At 38.2% G+C, this 21,055-nt stretch overlaps 1 protein-coding gene across 3 annotated transcripts in view; it reads right to left on the bottom strand.

Annotated features, from left to right (window-relative positions):
- LOC5569236 (RNA pseudouridylate synthase domain-containing protein 1) overlaps nt 1-19,359 on the bottom strand; it is a 28,161-nt gene extending 8,802 nt beyond the window's left edge. The window contains exons 1-3 of one of the 3 annotated variants that reach the window (XM_021857575.1): nt 19,145-19,359; nt 16,848-17,400; nt 1,077-1,326 (exon numbers count right to left, since the gene is read on the bottom strand). In XM_021857575.1, coding sequence (XP_021713267.1) covers nt 1,077-1,326; nt 16,848-17,084 — 487 coding nt within the window. In that variant the 5' untranslated portion in view covers nt 17,085-17,400; nt 19,145-19,359. Of the gene's footprint in view, nt 1-1,076; nt 1,327-16,847; nt 17,401-18,801 lie in introns of all 3 variants that reach the window. The other 2 variants (XM_021857574.1, XM_001652746.2) reach the window with 2 other exon arrangements.
- Nucleotides 19,360-21,055: the final 1,696 nt, after the last annotated feature.

Here is a 21,055-nt window from a genome sequence, read left to right as displayed (position 1 = left end):
CAACAAATAAAGGACAACGATTGGAAAGCCGTGAGAACCTGGAATGAATCTGCGCGTTTTGAGTTCCTGGCATGAATAAGGTCCTAAAATGTTAAATTAAATTTGTGTTTATTTAATAACACGAAAGAGCATGTCACTTGAACTACTTTAGCAATTTTTCCCGCTAAAATAATGGCAATAACATATTTCAACTTCAATTAAAAATGGGGTCCATAAATGAACCTTGACAATTTTGATCATGTTTGACGTTCGCTTAGTCGACAAAACACCACAGGGGTTTTAGTTTTAACACTGGGGTTGTTCCTATCTGACATTTCGGGGACACGGAAAACAAAATACACCCAAAATTTGAGTTTAAGCCAAATGGTGTGACAAAATCTACAAAAAACAAAACATGTTTTTTGGACTTCAACAAACGAAAAACATGTACAAATTGAGTAAACATGTGTTTTTGGCCTAAATAAAAGCGTTTGGCACTAAAATTTTACCCATGGCGGGTTGTCTTCGAGAACATGGCCACTATCCAGATTTTGAAGCAGAAGAAGCGAGTTATTCGATGGAAACCAGTAAGCGGCCGAATCTGTGTGTTGAGAATGAAGGGTAAGTTCTTCAACTACAGCCTGACCAGCCGCATATATGCCAATGAACGATAAGCCCACTGACATGAAAAAGGGTTCTATAAGATCCTAGATAAAGCCTACGGAGAGTGCCCAAACCAAGATGTCAATATAGAGAACGGCGACGCAAATGCGAAGATGGGGTAGCTGCACGGCACCACCAACAGATAGTTGGGAAGAACCAACGTTTCTGGAGATGTCAACAGCCTGTGGGACAATATTCACAATGACATGACAATTTCGTAGCGATGTAAAAATGTTCCCAATAACTAACTACTCTGTCGGTGTGAATCGATATAGGATTAGGCAGCGCACATTTGTTGGCGTATCCTGGAAATCCCTTATGGAACAGTCGGCGAAGACCACGGCGAAAAAATAGACTCCCTTAACCCACAATGCAAATCGATAGAAATCGAACCCTAAAACCACAATAGAAATCAATACGCAAAGGAAACTCACACTCACCAATCGCAATATCGATCACCTCTTCGTCAAAGTCCGTATGACCTCGCAGCAGCGCCAGGTAGTACTTCCGAGCCCGTTGCTCCTCGAACACCTGACAGACCTCCTTGCAGGCGTTCTTGTTCAGTGGTATGCACAGAATCCCACTGGTGGCAAAGTCCAACCGGTGAGCGAAGTAGAAGTCGTGCGTCAGATTGTCCTGTACGTATTCCGGAAACTGCTTCCGCATGATGGTTTGGACCGTTTTCTAAAAAACAGAAATATGATAATGAGCTTTCTGATATGATACTGGGTGCTGGTAGCGGGTCACTTTTTAAACCCTTGGTTGCTATTTTAATTGCTCATTTTAAGTCTCTAAAAGTTCTCACGGAGTAGCAACTACGAATTGTACAGTCATCAATACTTATGCTTAAAAGATACTTTAGAGACCTTCCATTATTGATCTAAGCATTAGCATTGATGACCTACAATTCGTAGTTGATACTCCATGATTCACCAGAATAATCGAAGTTGCACAAGGAACCAACAGATGTAGCTTGGGAGTACCATTTGCAAGAACTCTTAACTCAAGAGCGGTCGCGCATTCAACCATTGCCGACACCACCTCGCTCGAGCTGTGTATGAAAAGCGAACTTTTTTCTGGGTGCGTGTACTCAGTACACGCATGCGACCGATCTTGGGTTAACATTATAAAGTTAATAGGGACGCCGGACATGCCCTTACTGTAATCGGGGAAGGGAAGGAATGTTTGTGTGATATCCAATGTTACTATAGACCGAGATCACCTCTGCATCTCCATGGTTGTCATGGGAAGGAGTTTTGTTAGTGGGGAGGGATCATAACTGCATGATCAGGATTCACTTTGGTAAGTGATGCATTTCATGCAACCTCAGTTCAAAAACTCACCTTTCAGTACTCTAAAGACAACGTAAATATACCGTAAGTCGACACTTTCAAATGTTATTTTTTTAAAATGATAAAAATCAGGTAAAAGGAAAGGTATTGGATTTTAAATATATGTGCAACATGTACAAGAGTTTATGTCGGCACTCACAGTGACGAACTTTTTATATTTTGTTAAATCAATCCATGTAAGTAACATTCGTACCGTTGTCATGATAAAAATATTTTATAATATTACATTTAAAATAAAAGCATGAAACGAGCTCACCAATTTGATCATCCATGTTCGACTAAGCAGCCGTAAACTACTTTATTCAGCATGTTAATTGCGCAAAAATATCACTCCGGCGATGCGAAAACCCGAACTCGATTGCAAACAGAACGCGTGTAAACTAAAACGAAAAAAAAAAGACGCCGACGCGAGAAAAACGAACTTTCTGCCAAATTGGTCTCTTAAGCCATTTTGTTCCTTTTCCTCCCTGTAGTCAATCTTGAATTCTTTCAGCTCTAATGATTCTTTTGAGTTTATTCTATAGTTTCTTAAATTCTATAAGAAAATTAATTTAAGAGAAATTGACACAATTTACATTATTTTGCGTTCAATTCATATTTTTAATTTATTTTATTATTGTTGGATCACATGTGGTACACTTAACTTCTAATATAAATAGATTTAAAACAAAAGGATTCTTTGAAAAATTTCCAAACTTTCGATGAAAACTCTAATTTATAAATTAGCAACACGGCCGGGCTAGCAACAAAGTGCCCTGTAGCCTGGGACACGGTTATATGAAAAATTTAGATTCTCGCTCCAGTCCACTTTTTGGATTGCATTTAGGTCTCATAACAACTGTGCAAAATTTCAGCTCGATCGGAGAAACTATATTTACGCGCCAGCCGTTCAAAGTTTGTATGGGATTTACTATGGGAAAACTTAGTTTTGCAAAGAAAAATCGCCAGAGGTCACCCATTGACCTCTATAAAAATTCTGAACACAGATCTTAATAGGTATTTCTACCATGAACAACATTGCCGAAGACCGCAAAGCAATCCGATGCTTGTGAAAAAAGTTATTAAGCATAGACTATTCGGTAATTTTGCCTGATTTTGTTATTATTGTTATTCCTTTACGTGTTAATCAACGTCGCCTTGCCAATAGGTTTTCTTTGAATAACTTTTTTCACAAGTGTCGGGTTGTTTCGCGGTCTTCGGCAATATTCTTCATCGTAAAAATATCTATCGAGGTCTGTGTTCAGAATTTTTATAGAGGTCAATGGGCGACCTCTGGTGATTTTTCTTTGCAAAACTAAGTTTTCCCATAGTAAATCCCATACAAATTTTGAAGGGCTGGCGCTAAAATATAGTTTCTCCGATCGAGCTGAAATTTTGCACAGTTGTTATGAGACCTAAATGTAATCCAAAAAGTGGACTGGAGCTAGAATCTAAATTTTGTCCCATACTAGTGCCCTGTTGCAATCCAACTCAACGATGCGAAAGTAGGCTTTTGCTATAACGACCAATGAGAAGTGGTCTTTTTTGACAGGCAATTGGTTTCATTTTTGTACTTTGACCTGACACGTCTTAAAGGTGTTGACACGTTAAAATGCAGTAACAGAAAAAAGTAACACATGCACGTTAATTTTCTTTCATTCTTTTCGATGGTAGTATTGCGCTTAAACTCAAACAATGGATCATTGAAGGTAGTTTTTGCAAGTGCTCACCGCATCAAAACAAAGGCGCCACTGTATATGGGATTTAACATTGTGACAGCATTGCTGTTCTGTCAAACACACAAGGCTACGGTGGCGCTATCTATGCTTTCCATAGCGGCCGTTTTGATTATTTTAATGATCCATTATGATTATTCTGAATACACTCTAAAGTGTTTTATTTCAAATTGAAAAATGTATACATCAGCTCTTCCACGGACTTCTCGAAGAACTCCACAAAGAGTTTCTTTCATGAAACATGAATATGATCCGGCTCAATAGAGGTAATAAACTATAGAGGAAGAATGTCGCTGGCCTCGCTGTCGGAACATCTTTTGCTGGCGGAGATAGGTGGGGCTATAAATTTCAACGCGAAAATGTATGCAGTTTGACAGTTATGTACCCGACATATTTCCGAGCGAGAACAAAGGGAACACTTATTAAGGAACTGGGGACATGAGAATGAAAGCGATTTTAGTTGTGAAACACAACAATTCAATGCTCTTTTAATCATTATCTGGTAGATAAACATGTCTTCTATCAAATAGTAGAAACAGCCATCCATTTTAGTCTTTCTTACTTACTTACTTATTTGGCTTTACATCAATTATCTTGATAAAGCCTCGCCAACAATATTTCGCCAATTCCCTCGGTTCATGGCCGCTTCTCTCCATCCTCGACTGTGACCCACGCTCTCCAGGTCCTGGTGTACCTGGTCCATCCACCTAGCTCGCTGCGCCCCACGCCTTCTTGTTCCAACCGGATTCGTGGCGAACACCATCTTTACAGGGTTGTTGTCCGGCATTCTTGCAACATGCCCTGCCCAGCGTATCCTTCCAGCTTTAGCTACCTTCACGATACTGGGTTCGCCGTAGAGTTGAGCGAGCTCGTGGTTCATCCTTCGCCGCCACACGCCGTTCTCCTGCACGCCGCCGAAGATCGTCCTTAGCACTCGGCGTTCGAAAACCCCAAGAGCTTGCAAGTCCTCCTCGAGCATAGTCCAAGCCTCATGCCCATAGAGGACTACCGGTCTTATGAGCGTTTTGTACATCGTGCATTTGGTGCGGGGGTGAATCTTTCTTGACCGCAGTTTCTTCTGGAGCCCATAGTAGGCACGACTTCCGCTGATGATGCGCCTTCGTATTTCCCGACTAACATTGTTGTCAGCCGTCAACAAGGATCCGAGGTAGACGAACTCGTCCACCACCTCGAAGGTATCCCCGTCTATCGTAACACTGCTTCCTAGGCGGGCCCTGTCGCGCTCAGTTCCGCCAACCAGCATGTACTTTGTTTTCGACGCATTCACCATTAGCCCGACTCTTGTTGCTTCGCGTTTCAGGCGGGTGAACAAATCTGCCACCGTTTCAAATTTTCTCCCAATAATATCCATGTCGTCCGCGAAGCAAACAAATTGTCCGGATCTCGTGAAAATCGTGCCTCGACTGTTAAGTCCGGCTCTCCGCATGACACCTTCAAGCGCAATATTGAACAACAGGCACGAAAGTCCGTCGCCCTGTCGTAGTCCCCGCCGAGACTCGAACGAACTGGAGTGTTCGCCAGAGATCTTCACGCAGTTTTGCACACCGTCCATCGTTGCTCTGATCAATCTTGTGAGCTTCCCGGGAAAGCTGTTCTCGTCCATGATTTTCCATAGCTCTATGCGGTCGATACTATCGTATGCCGCCTTGAAATCGATGAACAAATGGTGCGTAGGGACCTGGTACTCACGGCATTTCTGGAGGATTTGCTGCACGGAAAAGATCTGGTCCGTTGTCGAGCGGCCGTCGATGAAACCTGCTTGATAACTTCCCACGAACTCGTTTGCTATAGGTGATAGACGACGGAAGTCTTTCTGGTGTCAATAAATCAATTTTAGCTTAGCTTGAAAGTCGATGTCGTTTAATACATATCGACACACTTCAAGTGCGAATGGACGTTTCGAGAGCTCTATTTGTAGCCGATACTTTACAAGGCCGGATTGACTGCCCTGATATTCTAAGGGCGGTGAACTTGAACGTTCGTCCTAGAACGCTTCGAAATAATTCGTTATTGAGACTACCTTTTCAACGCACTAATTACGGACAGCACAGCGCAATAATAGGCATGCAAAGGACGTTCAATAGGGCCGCTTCTGTGTTTGATTTTAATTTGTCTCGTGAAACTGTTCGTCGTAATTTCTATGTACTATTTTCCAATTTAAATGACGATTAGTGATATCCTTATGTGTTATATTTTTTATTGTTAACAAATTATGTTTAGGTTAAGGCATCATTGGGACAATTGTTGTCTGTTGGTGTAATATAATAAATAAATAAATAAAATAAAATAAAAATTTAGCTTAGCTTAGCTTAGACTGACTACACACATCAATGGTTGCTATTCCGTGATTGACCGAAGTCAGTGAAGATGCACGAAGAATCAACTAGAAGTTTGGCTGGGATTTGCCATAATTAATCTTCTTCAGTGTGCATAAGTCAGTAATTCCATTTATACAGGGTCAATAACGGCGCCGGCCACGTCCTTGTAGTCAGGTAGGTTTGGGGGAAGGAATGTTAGTGTGTAGCCTTTGCTATTTAGAGACCGTGTTTACCTCTGCATCTCCATAAAGGATACTGGGAGGGTTGTTTGTTAAGCGATTAGACCATGACAAACAACTACATATTTGTGATATATGACGACGAAAGAATGTGTTAACATATTGTACTCATATGATAAAGTGAACCTTTTGCAAGTCTACACTTATAGTATCGAACCATTCAAAGTTTTTTTTTAATTACAAAAATAAAGTAAAAAAAGATGTTTTGAAAAAAAAACTTAAACATAAATATTTTATGAACAATAGAGTGTTCATTTTCCAGCTCTTTACCCCGGATATGGGACAAATTGATGCTTGTCCCGGGAAATCCCGAGATCTCGGCATTTTTCAATTAAGCATGGATTTCTACTTTAATTAAATTTTGACTTTGACTGATTACGGCTTTGCTGGTATTTTTTTTAATTCTCTATAATATAAATGAAAATATGGTGAACCTTTTAGTCATAATATTAAGTAATTTCGAAAACACAGAAAAAATCATCAAAACTTTGAAGAACAAAACAAAAGTTTTAAGATCATTGGTCGTATATTGTAGTTGAGCATGCTAAAAGTAAATAACGGAATATTATTGACAGATGTCAATGTTTACTTTCACGTTAGCTTTTTCAGCCTAGGCTTATCGAAACGGCTTCATTGACATAGAAAAAACAAACCTTTACAACTGAACAAAGAAAAATATGTTTGCCTTATTTGGTAATTTCTCTTCATAATATTAATATTCAACTGGTTCACTTCCCTTTATCAAATAAAGCTTGAGTATGAAGTAAAGTTCCATTGTTTTACATTTTACTTAAGTGGTTTTCACCAATATTCATATTCGTTTCGGGATTCCCGGAATCTTATATCCCGGGAAACGGGAAATCCCGAAATTCGTCCAATCCCGGGATGTCCCGGGATGGACACTCTAATGAATAAGAATTTATGCCGATGCTCACAGTGACGAACCATTCATAGTTTGTTGAAAAATCATTCATAAACGTCCCACCGTTGTAACGATTAAATGTGCTGTCATACATATTTCACAGATTTGAAATAAAAGCATGAAACGAGCTCACTATTTGATCCTTCATCCTTGATTGAGCAGCCACAATCCACTTTCTGTTTCACTTAACGCATACAGACTAACTTAGAAAGAAATCACTCTAGAGACGCGGGAAAACCACTTTTAGTACTGCATTCGGTCCCTGCAAAAAGTACCCAAGTGTGACAGATTGCAGTACATTTTTCACGGCATTCTAGATTTTGCCCTATTACTTTATGTGCCTGGGACTACAAGGGACATGGAGGTCTTATTTTCGTCTTTGCACTTGGGCTTTCACGAAGGACTGCCCAGCCTAACGCGCAAAAAGAAAAAAAATCTTTTACCCCGGCGTCTAGAAAAACAAACCGGCTTACTTGGCCTTCACGAAGCACTGCCGTTTTGCCGGACACAGATCGAGAATCGAAAGAACGAAACTCTCGAAACTCGTTTGCTCGGGCAATGTCAAAGAACTCTTGATCACAAACCCTCCCAAACATATAAGACAATAATGAACAAAGATTTTCCGCATCAATTATGTTATTCATAGCTTTTTATATCATAAACACAAAGAAATACTGATATGCATCGTATTAACAATACTACGTATGGCGGATAACACATATCTCATAGAACCATATTAAATTAACTTTCGGGCTGTCGAGCTGTTGCACAACAGTTGTGATTTACCGTAAGGACGCCATTCACCGCTCATTTAACAGCATTTCAACACATTAAATTCTATCAAAAATCGGTTTTTCGATATTTTTGCAACTTATTGCGCTAGACGCAAGATAAAACATTTGTTTTTGTGGGAAAGAAGTTGAAATGTGTGGGAAAGAAGTTGAAATGGTACCGAATAACATGTCTGTCAATGATACATGTGTAGGGTGCCATTCACCGCTCAGCCTAAGTATGAAGCTCTGTATACACAACTAGTTGGAATTAATTTACTTTCATTGGTTGGTTGTTATCTTTGTACTATAGTACAACAACATATTAAAGCGTGGCAGCTAAGAAGCATTTTTCGATCTGCCATAATAGAATCATTGTTCAACTCATGTTTACCGCCTTAAACAGCCTAAATAAATAGTATATAAAATTAAATCATATGAATTTCATTCCGATACAATCCATTCTGGTATACTAATACATGTTGATGACTTTTATTGTGAAAATTTGTTCAGATTTTTCAAAATAATTCAATGAGCGGTGAATGGCGTCCTTACGGTATATGGTATCATTTAGCAACAAAGATATCTATCGACACCAAACTAAAATGTATTCCTCAAGAATCTTCTTATGGACAATAATCGACAGTTTTTATTCACAGTATGGTCCTTTATAATGCGGTAAAATCAACAAATGTACATGGCAGTCGCATAATAATGAACGCACTATATACGCTTCGAATGAACCACAGTTTGAAATCGGTATATCTCAAAATCCAGATAATTTTCAAACTTGGGGTCTTTAGTAAAGTTATTCTGGAGGTGAAGCGCTATCTGATGGTACCTCATTTAATTCGGAATTCGACCGCTAGGTGACACTAGTAGGCATGGAAGTTTTACTTTCGTTTTGTAGATATTTCAGGATCCTGACCATTTAGAAGGATGGCGTCTTCGATAAAGTTGTATAGTAAGTTGTTTAATAAGTTAAAGACTATCATTGTTCGAGCTAATCGATCTTCAGTTTTGTCAATAGGCGGCGCTAGTGAGCATGAAACTTTTGTTTGCAGATATCTCAGGAGTCTGACCACTTAGAAAAATAGTGTCTTCGGCAAATTTGTTCAGTAGCTCAAGGGCTATCATTATTTGAGCCAAGAAATAGGATATTTTGCCACAGGTGGCGCTAGTGAGCATTATTTTTTTTTTTTGTTTTACGGATACAGCAGGATCTAGACTTTTTCGACAGGCACCTTCGGCAAAGTTTTTCAGAGTGCATCGAGAACGCCCGAGAAGTTGTCAGTTTTTTTTTCTCTTTCGGGTAACTCGTTCTTTTCTGCCGGGCAGTGCGCCGAGAGAGTCCGAGCAGTGCGTCGAGAAAGTCCGAGAAATCGTCATTGTTTTTCCCTCTGACCACTTAGAAAAATAGTGTCTTCGGCAAATTTGTTCAGTAGCTCAAGGGCTATCATTATTATGTTATTCATAGCTTTTTATATCATAAACACAAAGAAATACTGATATGCATCCTTTTAAAAATACTACGTATGGCGGATAACACATATCTCATAGAACCATATCAAATTAAGAAACTTTCATCGCAGACTTTCATAATCTTCAAAAGACAAAATCAAGACCACTCAATTTTTTTTTCGTCGTGAACATATTGAGCGTAAGCGCAGCGCGCAACACTGCCATCAAACAGCATACAATAAAATTAACATGCCTGTAAGGTTTTCTTTTTGTTACTGCATTTTAACGTCTCAACATCTTTATTAGGGGCTGGGGCATGCTGAGAAAAAAAGCAACTTTAGATGTACACATTTTCTATTAAATAGTAGAAACAGCCATTCATTTTTACCTTTCCGACATATTTTTTTTTAATTTTCAAAAAATGCATGCTTATCTGCATGCTTTGTCAGGTGTTAAAAACGTCACTTGAGCACAACGTTAGCTGTGATAAGATTCAGAACGGGTTTCGCCTTGGAACTGGCCTCAGGTGCAAAAACGAATTTGACATACGCAAAAGCAAGATATGCATAAATGAGATGAATGTGCCCGAAAACAAACCGTCTTGCTTGGGCTTTCTTAAACACCTACCTAACAAGACGCGCGAAAACAGGGAAAAAAGATGTTCTCCGGCGACGAAAACACGCGCGAAACCGAGAACAAAACCTCTCCAACGACGCAAAAATCGAACCGTCCCGCTTGGGCTTCACGAAGCACTCTCTATAAGCCTTTTCATGTGACAGGTCCGTCCATGCATTTGTTTACTTCGGTGGAAGACCGGTGCTAAGACGGGACTGTCATCTCCATAGAAGAACTGTCAAAGAGCTTTCCGATCAGCTGATTTGAAACGTCTTGTGAATAGGCCTATATCGACTCATCGATGCACACTAAAAACAAAATTTTATGATTACTATAGGTCCCTTAATCCTCTAATACCCACGGACGTAGACGGGGTACACTTTGGAATTTTGTGTATTTTTTCGTAGCTCGGAAATCAAAATGATTTTATTTTTGGTCTAAACCTTGACTCATAACACGCATATGAGAAAAGTTTTTTATGACTTTTGAAACTTTTTTGTATTTTTGAAAATTGTTTGAAAAATTGTATTCTTATATAACCTACAAATGCCTGGGGTTTATTTAACGTGTAATATAAAAAATCGTACCTTTTATATTTTTCTACTATTAACCTATAACAGAAGAAGGGCTTGGTGGTATTAAAATAATTCCAAACCACGGAAAATAAAAATATTTTCAGAAAAATATTTGAAATTTATTATTTTTAAAAGTACCGTGAAAACTTGAATTTTTATTGTTGTCAAAAATCAGTAACTAGAAGAGGCTTCAAGAAAAAATGAAAAAGGATAGGGATGTTCAAAAATAAAAATTATAAGAATCAAAACCAAAATTCATAGATTTGCGAATAAAAATAAATCATTGCCCAAAACGTGTTTAGAACGATTTTAGTTAACTAAAAATGATATTTAGATCGAAAATAAAAATTTGGGTATTAGAGGGTTAAAACAGCCAAGCTATTCATGTTCCATGACTCGATAGTTCCATGAGTCGATGGTCCCTTCATCACAACTGTGCTTTTGAAAGCTGATAATAAAATATAGAACATTGCAACAGCTATTGAGCAGGAAATTCTAGATGTCTCGGTAAGATTCTACTCCCTAATTCATAGAATCTTCTGGAACTTTTGTATTGTTTCACAACAGAAAAAACACTTAAACATCGTTTAACACTAATATTATTTAAGATTAAAACATTACAACAGCATTAAGGTCACATGCTCCATAGAGTATGGTTAAAGCATGAATTTAGACGATTTTGCGGTCATTAGAATCATGCACTTTGAAAGATTATGCATAACTCTTCGCTATAAAATATCGTTGGAACGTGGCTAGGCTTAGCAAGTGTTGGAATTCTCCTCAGAAACATTTCTACAATGCTGCGGAACTTTCTCTACGGGAGGGGCACATTGCCCGGTTTGTTTTGAAACGTCAAGATTTGGAACGTTTACAGAAAACGTATTGTACTCTTTTTAGAAGCCTGGCAAGAGAAAGTTGCATGCAGAGCATGACCAACTAATAAAATAACACTTTGAGCATGAGCATGAGCATGAGCATGATTGACCGCCCGCAGTTGCTACACCGTTATTGCAAGAACAGCTGTACTTACACAGGTAGAGACGTTCCGATACTTCCGATATATCGGAATATCGATATTTTGCTTTCGATATTCGATATTTTGGTATCGATATTTCCTATTCAATATATCGGTGGTATCGATATTTCCTTCCGATATATCGTAAACCAATATTTGGGTTTTCTCGTAAAACAATTGATTCTCGCATAATATGGGATAACGCCCTAAAAGCCATTGGTAACCATGTGTGTAGCTTGTTGTTTCTGAGCAAACGAACGAATAAGCATGCAAATCAACAATACTGACAGGTAGGAAATGATGCTTTTTTCACCATAGCTTTGTCACCCCTCTACCGGCAGCTTAATGTATAACCGCTAAAAAAATATTCAAATTGCGATATCTTTTTTGTTGCTCGATATTTTTGCACCATTTTTTCACAAGTTCTCAAAAAATTCTTCCAGTTCAGTGGTCCTCAGCCTAACGGATTATGCGGGCCATTTCAATGCATTCAAATCATGGCGCGGGCCGAAAGATTAGTAAAGCTGGGACATAAACGAATATTAATACTTGTATCTGCCTAATGATTAGTATCGATAGCTCCTAAATTAATTGTTAAAATTTATCTGAGTGAAAGAAAATTTAAATCTTTGCCTCCTTAAGCAAAGCCCTCTCCAGGAGGATATCATGATCAAAATAGTGCAGAAATCTTTTTTTTACCGTCCAGTCTTAGTTTTGGAAAAATCGTTGAGAATCACAGAAACATTTTCACGCGATTGAAACGAGTCATGAATTTACGTGGTATGTATCTTCCGCGTTAAAAAAAACCTGGGTTTGATTTTAGAGATTTTTTTAACGTTGAGAAAATTTCTATATTATGTGAACAAATCAAATGAATAATCAAATTTTTAAAATAAGAGCCCTAAATAATTTCGGATGCATCAAAACTTCGTTTCTAGAAAACTGTGACACCTCTTCAAATTTTAACCCTCTAATATCCACCCCTGTCCTTAGACGGGGTACCTTTTGGAATTTTGGTTTTGGTTTAAGGTTTGTTAGGCCATATTGGGCCATAACACGCATGTTAGGAAAGTTTTGCACGACTTTTGAAACATTTTTGTATTTTTGAAATTCTTCTGAAATCGACACGGAAAATAAATGTTCCAGAAAAAATAAATAAATATATTTTCAAAAGCGCTGCAAAAACTCAAATTTTTATTATAGTCCAAAATCGGTAACCAGAAAAAGCTTAAAGAAAAAAGGAAAAAGGATAGGGATGCTCAGAAATAAAAATAGGTAAAATCAAAAATAAAATTCACAAATTTGCGAATAAAAATATATTACTTTTCATAACGTATTAAGATCGATTTAAGATAACGAAACTTTGATTGAAAATGAAAATTTTAGTATTAGAGGATTAAGGACTGTTAAACACAGGATGAAGTTTAGAAGCCATTGGTCTGCTAAAGTTTTCTATTTGGATTCAAGAGTACTTAAGAATGGGCCCAGATAGCCGTAGCGGTAAACGCGCAGCTATTCAGCAAGACCAAGCTGAGGGTCGTGGGTTCGAATCCCACCGGTCGAGGATCTTTTCGGGTTGGAAATTTTCTCGACTTCCCAGGGCATAGAGTATCTTCGTACCTGCCACACGATGTACGCATGCAAAAATGGTCATTGGCACAGTAAGCTCTCAGTTAATAACTGTGAAAGTGCTCATAAGAACACTAGCTGAGAAGCAGACTCTGTCCTAGTAGGGACGTAATGCCAGAAAGAAGAAGAAGAAGAAGTACTTAAGAATATGAGGAACCTGATAACTAAAAGATGTTCTTGTCTTTCCCTAGTTTATTAAAACAATCTATTCTTCAGTAATTTTTGATAGTTATCCAAATGTTTGACATCGACATTCAAACAAATTCGCTATGGTTTTAACAAACAAATTTGTATTAACATCAATCGGGCCACATTATATTTGAATTCAAAATTCGTTCGCGGGCCGCACTAAACCACTCAAGGGCCGCATGTCGCCCGTGGGCCGCACTTTGGTGACCACTGTTCTAGTTTAAGAATATGTGTCGATATTGATAATTGATTATCTGGATCCGGAGATATTACAAAATTCCTTGGGGGACCGACACGTAGCCATAATCCACGTATATATCTCAAGCAACAGAATTTTTATCGTATTCGGATATTCATTCCTCGGAATGGTACATTAATGCGAGTATGTTGTGAAAAAATGAAGCAATTTGGTGAAGCCGCTTTTGAGTAATGACCATTTATGTTTCTGGCACCACGCTGGACAAATAGAAATTTTGAAAACTCTAAAAAAAACCTCATATCGTAATTTTCAGATTTCTCCAAGAATACTGAACCGATTTGTACCTATGCTTTTTTGTAATAGCTTCTTGTAACCTGTCGGTGTATAGCACATATTTTTTTTTTTTTTTTTTTTTTTTTTTTTTTTTTTTTTTTTTTTTTTTTTTTTTTTTTTTTTTTTTTTTTGATAAATTGACCAAAAACAAAATGTCCGCCAATAACATTTTATATGGAGAATGTCGGTCCCCCAAGGAACATCGAAATATTTTCAAAACTAGATCACCAATGATTAATATCGACACGGACTCTCAAACTAGAAGAGTTTTTTGAGATCTTGTGAAAAAATAGTGCAAAAATATCTAGAAACAAAAAAGTTATCGCGATTTGAATATTTTTTAGTGGTAAAAAATGAAGCTGACGGTAGAGGGGTTAAATAACGCACGCTATGTCTGAACCAGACGTTTATAAAAATCGAATGTACATCGGATTTTTTCTCGTCAGAGTTCAGTATTTGGGTTATATTTTCATAATCGGAATGTTTTAAAATATTCCATCGATGAAATTTTGATTTTTACACTTTTTAGCCATTTTTCATATTAAATCCCATGAAAATCAATTTTTTGACGCATATCCGCCCATACAAAATGTATGGAAAAAATTTCACCGATAGAATATTTTAGAACGTTCCGATTATGAAAATTTAGACCAAATACTGATCTTTAGCGAGAAAAAATCCGATGTACATTCGATTTTTATAATCGTCTGCTTCAGACATAGCGTGTAACGTGTGCTTTCAAATGCTCAGAAACAATGAGCTACACACATGATTACCAATGGCTTTTAGGGCGAGATCATAAGTTATGCGAGATTTTTTTTAATATTTGAAAGCAATTCACATACCACTTGTTATATGATGTATCATAAAAGAAGATATTCGTGTCCATAAAGACCAAAATGCTGACAATATTGAGGTTTCGAAGAATTGTTCGCGAATTGTAGGAAACTCAAAGTCAGGTAACTGAGCGATACTAGAATTTTGCGCCCTTCAAATATATCAAATGATATTGCGATATATCGATATTTTGATTCAATATATCGGTGGTATCGATACTTCGATTCGATATTCGTATCGAATGAACTATCGATACTTCGCAATATTGGAACGTCCCTATACACAGGGAACCAACAGATGCTACTCAGGAACAGTAACATCTTCAATGTGTAAGTGCTGGTGCTCTCATTATTATAGCAAACAATACCGGCGCCGGCTGCGTCCGAATGCAGGTCAATTTGGGAATGGGAAGGAAATGTTGACTTGCTTTATGGAAGCCGAGGAGTCCTCTGCATTTCCACAAGAAAACACTGGGAGTTTGGATATGGGAAAGGATTCGTTTTGGTAAACGATAGATATATTTTTGAATGAATACGTGAACATATACACGAATGATCGATACCGATAGTGCGATTACTAAGCGAACCGGACACGATCTGAATTCCGTCGCTCACCCACAAAGGAACATGCAACAGATTCAACGGATCAAACACTACTGACGCGTCGATTTTTTTTTTCACCCGCACTTTGTTTTCGTTTTTTTCTTCCGAAAAAAGCAATCCGGACACAATTGATCCGGATTCCGTCGCTCGCCCTCAAAGGAGCATGCAATAGATTCAACGGATCAAACACTACTCCAACTAATAAAATAACACTTTGACTCCAAAAATTATAGAAGTAATGTAGTTGCCACTGCAATAGAGCAGTTTTTTCTTAGGGTTGGGGGGGGGGGGGGGGCGGGGTGGTGTATCGTATTATACATGTTAACCCTATAAAATCCCAGGGTTGTCTGTCCGTCAGCACCATTTTAAAATATTTCATCTAAATGTTTAATTACGCTCTATAACACAAGTTATTTAGCACTACAACAGCATATTCAAGGCAACGTTCTTATTCGTAGAATGTTTAGAACTTTCAAAATATTTCACAACAGAAGAAACACTACAACAGCATTTAAGGCTGGTATTACTTGAAGAAAATAGCATTTAGGCAACGTGCTCAATAGTTAGAGCATAAACTGAAGCGAATCGCAAAATCTGTTAACAATGTTACAACCATTATCTATCCTTTAGTTCTTATATCTCCACTAAGACTCTACACGGAGACGGGATTCCACTCAATTTTGAATTGTTTCAACGCAATTCCGTTGCTGAGTCCAATTACTCATTTCCAATGTCCCCTATAGGTACACGGAGAAATATTTTTACCTAATTTTTGAGTTTACTTTACCCAAAATTAAGTATATCGATTATAGTTTCAACCCAAAATCTCTCGGTTTTCTCTTTCTCCCACTCGAATGTTGTCAAAAATAGAGAGAGCTGCATCTACCCAATGGGGGTACTTTGGCCCAATAAGCCAAATTTGGGTAAATGCAACTTTTCTTATGTTTGGGTCGAAAGAACTCAATTTTGCGTTAAATCAACCCAAAATTGAGTATATTTTTCTAATGGAATTAAAGCCAAACTACCTAGTGGGGACCTTGGAAATTTAGCCAAAATTGAGTTATTGGGCTCAACTACGGAATTGCGTTGAAACAACCCAAAATTGAGTTGAATTCCGTCTCCGTGTAGCTTACCTTAAACTCATTAATAAAAATATACGCAATTTTCGGGTTGATTTAACACAAAATTGAGTTATTTCAACCCAAACATAAAAAAGTTGCATTTACCCATATTTGGAGAATAAGAAATTCCCAACAATAAATTTTGAGAATGTTTCTGAGAAATACTTATTAAAACTATTAAGAGTAATTTATGGTCTCTATTTGGTTAATTTTCATGTCCCTGAAGTTCTTGTTCGTCATACACTTAAACGCTACCAGCCGTATGATATCATATTTCAATTGGGAAACTTACCTTCTTCGTATCGTTCGAATTGATGAGCAAGTCGTGCTTCTTGTTGATGACGAGAAAGTTCCCGCTACTGTACAGCACGTCCACCGTTTCGTCCTTCTTCTTGTAGTTGTTGCCCTCGCACAGGGACAGGATGAAGCTTACGAAGCGGTCACACAGGACCAGAAACGCTTTGATGATTTTCTCCACCAGTCCGGTGGAGAAGAACTGTACGATTCGATCCACGATTTCATCGATCATACTTTTAATGTGGCTGGACCCTTTAATTTTTTTTCGGTTAATTCTAATATCTACTACCTAGTGGCTAGCGAACTTGGGATTCCAAAAGCGTAAAGGACTGGATACCTAATCTTCTACTTTGCGTCTTTCTTGTCGTCTATCAGTTCCGCGGAATCTGTCAAATTATTTATTCAGGATGCATTTGGAGTGCTTCCAGGTTTTCCTCCCGTAAGTTTTGCTTCTCTCGTTCGTCCTGTTGGTGTGTAATTTGCTCTCGCGCTCTTCCACTGCTCTTTCTCTGCCGTTTTATACAGTGTTGCCACAAATACAGGTTTATCTGGAAAGGAATACAGATTTTTTAACAGATTTTGACAAAAATATACAGATTGGTACAGATTCTTGAAATCAAACCAAAAATCCATTAAAAGCTAGCAACTCTGAAATAGTTTTCACAATTCAAGTGTTCAAAATAGTTGTTTATGCTACAAGTTGCAAAATGAAGATTGTTCAGCACGAGTACAACATTTTTTGCAATTATGAAAATTATGGTTGAAATATATTTAGGACCATCGAGATCCTATTCAACTCAGAATCCCTGAGTCGAATTCAGATCGTTAACCTTCATCCAGCCAACATATTTTTCACATGCTGAAAAACACACTAAAATGTGCATGACTTGTTTGTTTGTCGACGGATTTTGTTGACATTTACAGAACTTCCCCATAAATTCTTATAGTTCATGGTCCGGAAAACTTGAAAACATGGTCCAAGTGGTTCCAGAGATATTTCGGATTGTCTTGGGGTACCAAAATTGGCCAAATCATCCATACAACGGATATCTCAAAACCCTGAAGAGCTAGAAGGTTGGTGTCTTCGGCAAAGTTGTAGAGCAAATTAAGGGCTATCTGGCAGTATCAAATCTAATTGGCAATTTATCTGCTACGTGGCGCTAGTTATAAATTTTCCTCAATCGTCTATATCTCGATATACTGATAAACTAGAAGGTTGGTGTCTTCATCGAAGTTGCTAGGCAGATCAACGGTGAACTGGTAGTGATGGTTCTGATTGGGAATTCATCTGCTTGGTGGCGCTTGTAAAAATTTCCTTTAATTGTCTGTATCTAGATCCTGATGAGCTAGAAGGTTTGTCTCTTCGTCAAAGATCAAGGGCTATCTGGCAGTAACAAATCTAAGTATAAATTCATCCGCCAGGTGACGCTTGTTACAAATTTCTATATATAGATAATTTTTTTGAGATTTTCCGAAGATACCAATCTCCTTCATAAGCTAGAAGGAAAATTTGTAACTAGCGCCACTTAGCAGATACATTTCCAATTAGGTTTGTTACTGTCACAACTTTGCCGAAGACACCAACCTTCTAGACTTCAGGGTCTTGAGATATCCGTTGAATGGATTATTTGGTCAATTTGGTACCCCAAGACATTCTGGAATAATAGAACCATATTCCCAAGTTTTCCGGACTATAAACAAGAAAAAAAATCCTGGAAGTTCTGAAAATTTCAACAAAAGCCATCGAAAAACAAAAAAGTTATGCACATTTTAGTGTTTTTTAGCATGTAAAAAGTATGTTGACTAGATGAAGGTTAATTTAATGGTTCAAAACAATAGAAATAGAAGATCATTGAATTTTACAAAATACATTCTGTTCTAAGGCAAATCTGTTGTTTAGATTTTCAGAATTGGTACAGATAAAAATAGGGGCAGCACTGATGTTATACCTTGCTGGAATCCTTTCGCTCTCTCCTCTCTTCCTCTCTACACTGCTGGTGGAATTCTTGCTGCTGCAAAAATTATTCCACTAGCATCGAGCAAAATTCGTCTGGCCCAAGGGAACCTTCGAATCCTGGCAGTTTTTCCGGCCCTTGGCCATTCGAACGCGGCTAACGCAATACGGCAACGGACGCACCACCGTTCGAACTTTCATTACCAACCAATTCGGGTCGCGCACGGTGCCAATCCGGTGGCCAATTTGGGAATTTTCTTCCGACACACTTCAAAAAGAAGGAGAAGCACCTCCGCACTACTGCACAATAATCCTCCCAAACGAAGTCTGCCACTTACAACATTATCGTTCTCTCTCCGGAGCCTCACTGAAAGTCCTTTCGCTGAGAATATCCTTTATTGCGCTCACCACCACCAGGCTGATGTCATCGAAAGTTTTCCTTTGACTCCGTTCCGTTATCCTTGCTGGTTTTTCCGAAGCGGTTTGCGATCTGCGGTGCGGTGGGGTGTTTTTGACAGGTTGTTTTGATTTGACCGCGCGCCCGCACGGAACTGTTCGAATTAGAGAATCTATAACTGTTCGAAAACAGAATGGGAATAGGTTGCGAGGGTCGAAATACAATTATATCGCAATGGCGAATGAAAATCTGGTAAAAGAAACTAGATAATGAGTGCATATAAAATTTGCAAAAAAAAAAAACGAATCCCTGTGTTGAGAAGGATAGAGTGTTGCCTATTCAAAAAATTCATAACGCTGATGGGGGTGGGTGGGCGTCCTCATGATGCTACAGCTCATAAAAACTTAGTAAAATATTCTTACAAAAGGCGTTACGATACCCCCATCGTGGGTGGGTGTCCGAAATGGGCATTTTCGGCGTTATGAAATTTGTTAATAAACCCTATAAGCGGTTTCTTCACCACCAATTCCCAATCAGATTTGCCACTACCAGAAAGCCATTGATTTGCCAAACAAATTTGCCGAAGACACTATAACCACAGACAATCAGACGTCACACTCTCATCATTGTGCATACCTTTTTAACGGTCGATTCCAAAATATGATAGGTGGCCAATCCGCCACCCGCAGCGCTCGCATCGTTTTTGTTCGCGTTTGACGTTTACAAACTACCGCCATCTGTTGGCCCGTCGGCCAAATACACTAATTCTAGCATTGGGCGTACATGTCCTCGTGACTATGAGTTGGATCGAGATTTGTTCTAAGTGTTACGTCTGTTTGTCTGTGCTATAACCTCCAAGTTCATCAGCTTCTTGAATGGATGATATGACCTATTTTGGTACTCCAAATGAATCCGGAATAACTCCGGAGCCACTTGGACGATGTTCCCAGATTACTCCAACCATTAGCTAAACGAGTTTTTCGGCATGTTCAGAAAATAATCAAAAAACAAATGAGTTATGCACATTTTAGTGATCAGCTTGAGAAAACATAACATATAAGGGATATTTATAATATTAATATGTATGGTAACAAAAGTGTATCCAATGAATGCTCCTAAATACAGGACTGGTATTACATTTCTTTTTAGAGACTTGGTCTCTTATTTAATGTAAGTCTCTCACCCATGGAAAAAGGACTGCAACTACAAAGATAGGGGAAACCTACAAGAGAACTACAGTCGACTCTCCATAACTTGATATTCAAGGGACCATCGACTTATAGAATTATCGAGTTATAGAGTATACCAACGCAAAAATTCCCAAAATCGAAGAAACAAATTTCTGTATTTCCAATACATTTATGATTACTTCTGTAAGATAGCAATAATATTTTGTTGATATTATTTTACAAACAATTATTTGAATACTTTTTGCGAAATGTTCGAAAAACCCAATTTTTTTACTTACAATATTTTTTTTATTTTAATGTTTTAAAACATTTATCACAACTTGCAAGTATTTATTCACTTCCAAACAAGAATTAGTCCAAGTTTCCCCGTATAAGAAGGATTTTAAAATGGATATCGAGTTATGGCGGGAAATTTTCCTCTCACGTGGCATTGACTAATGGAGGTATCGAGATATAGAAATATCGACTTATGGAGAGCACGATGTATGGGAATTTGAAGGGACCGAAAAATCCATCGAGTTATAGAGTATATCGAGTTATAGAATATCGAGTTGTGGAGAGTCGACTATATACCGGGAGCTGTTAGGCAGTCTAATGTATATCATGTTGAGCATTCGCCCGGACATCTGCTTTCCAGTAGGGTACCTGGGCCGATATCAACA

Source organism: Aedes aegypti, chromosome 1 (genome assembly GCF_002204515.2).
Source record: "Aedes aegypti strain LVP_AGWG chromosome 1, AaegL5.0 Primary Assembly, whole genome shotgun sequence".
Lineage (NCBI taxonomy): Eukaryota > Metazoa > Arthropoda > Insecta > Diptera > Culicidae > Aedes > Aedes aegypti.
This window is presented reverse-complemented; position numbering and strand designations above follow the sequence as displayed.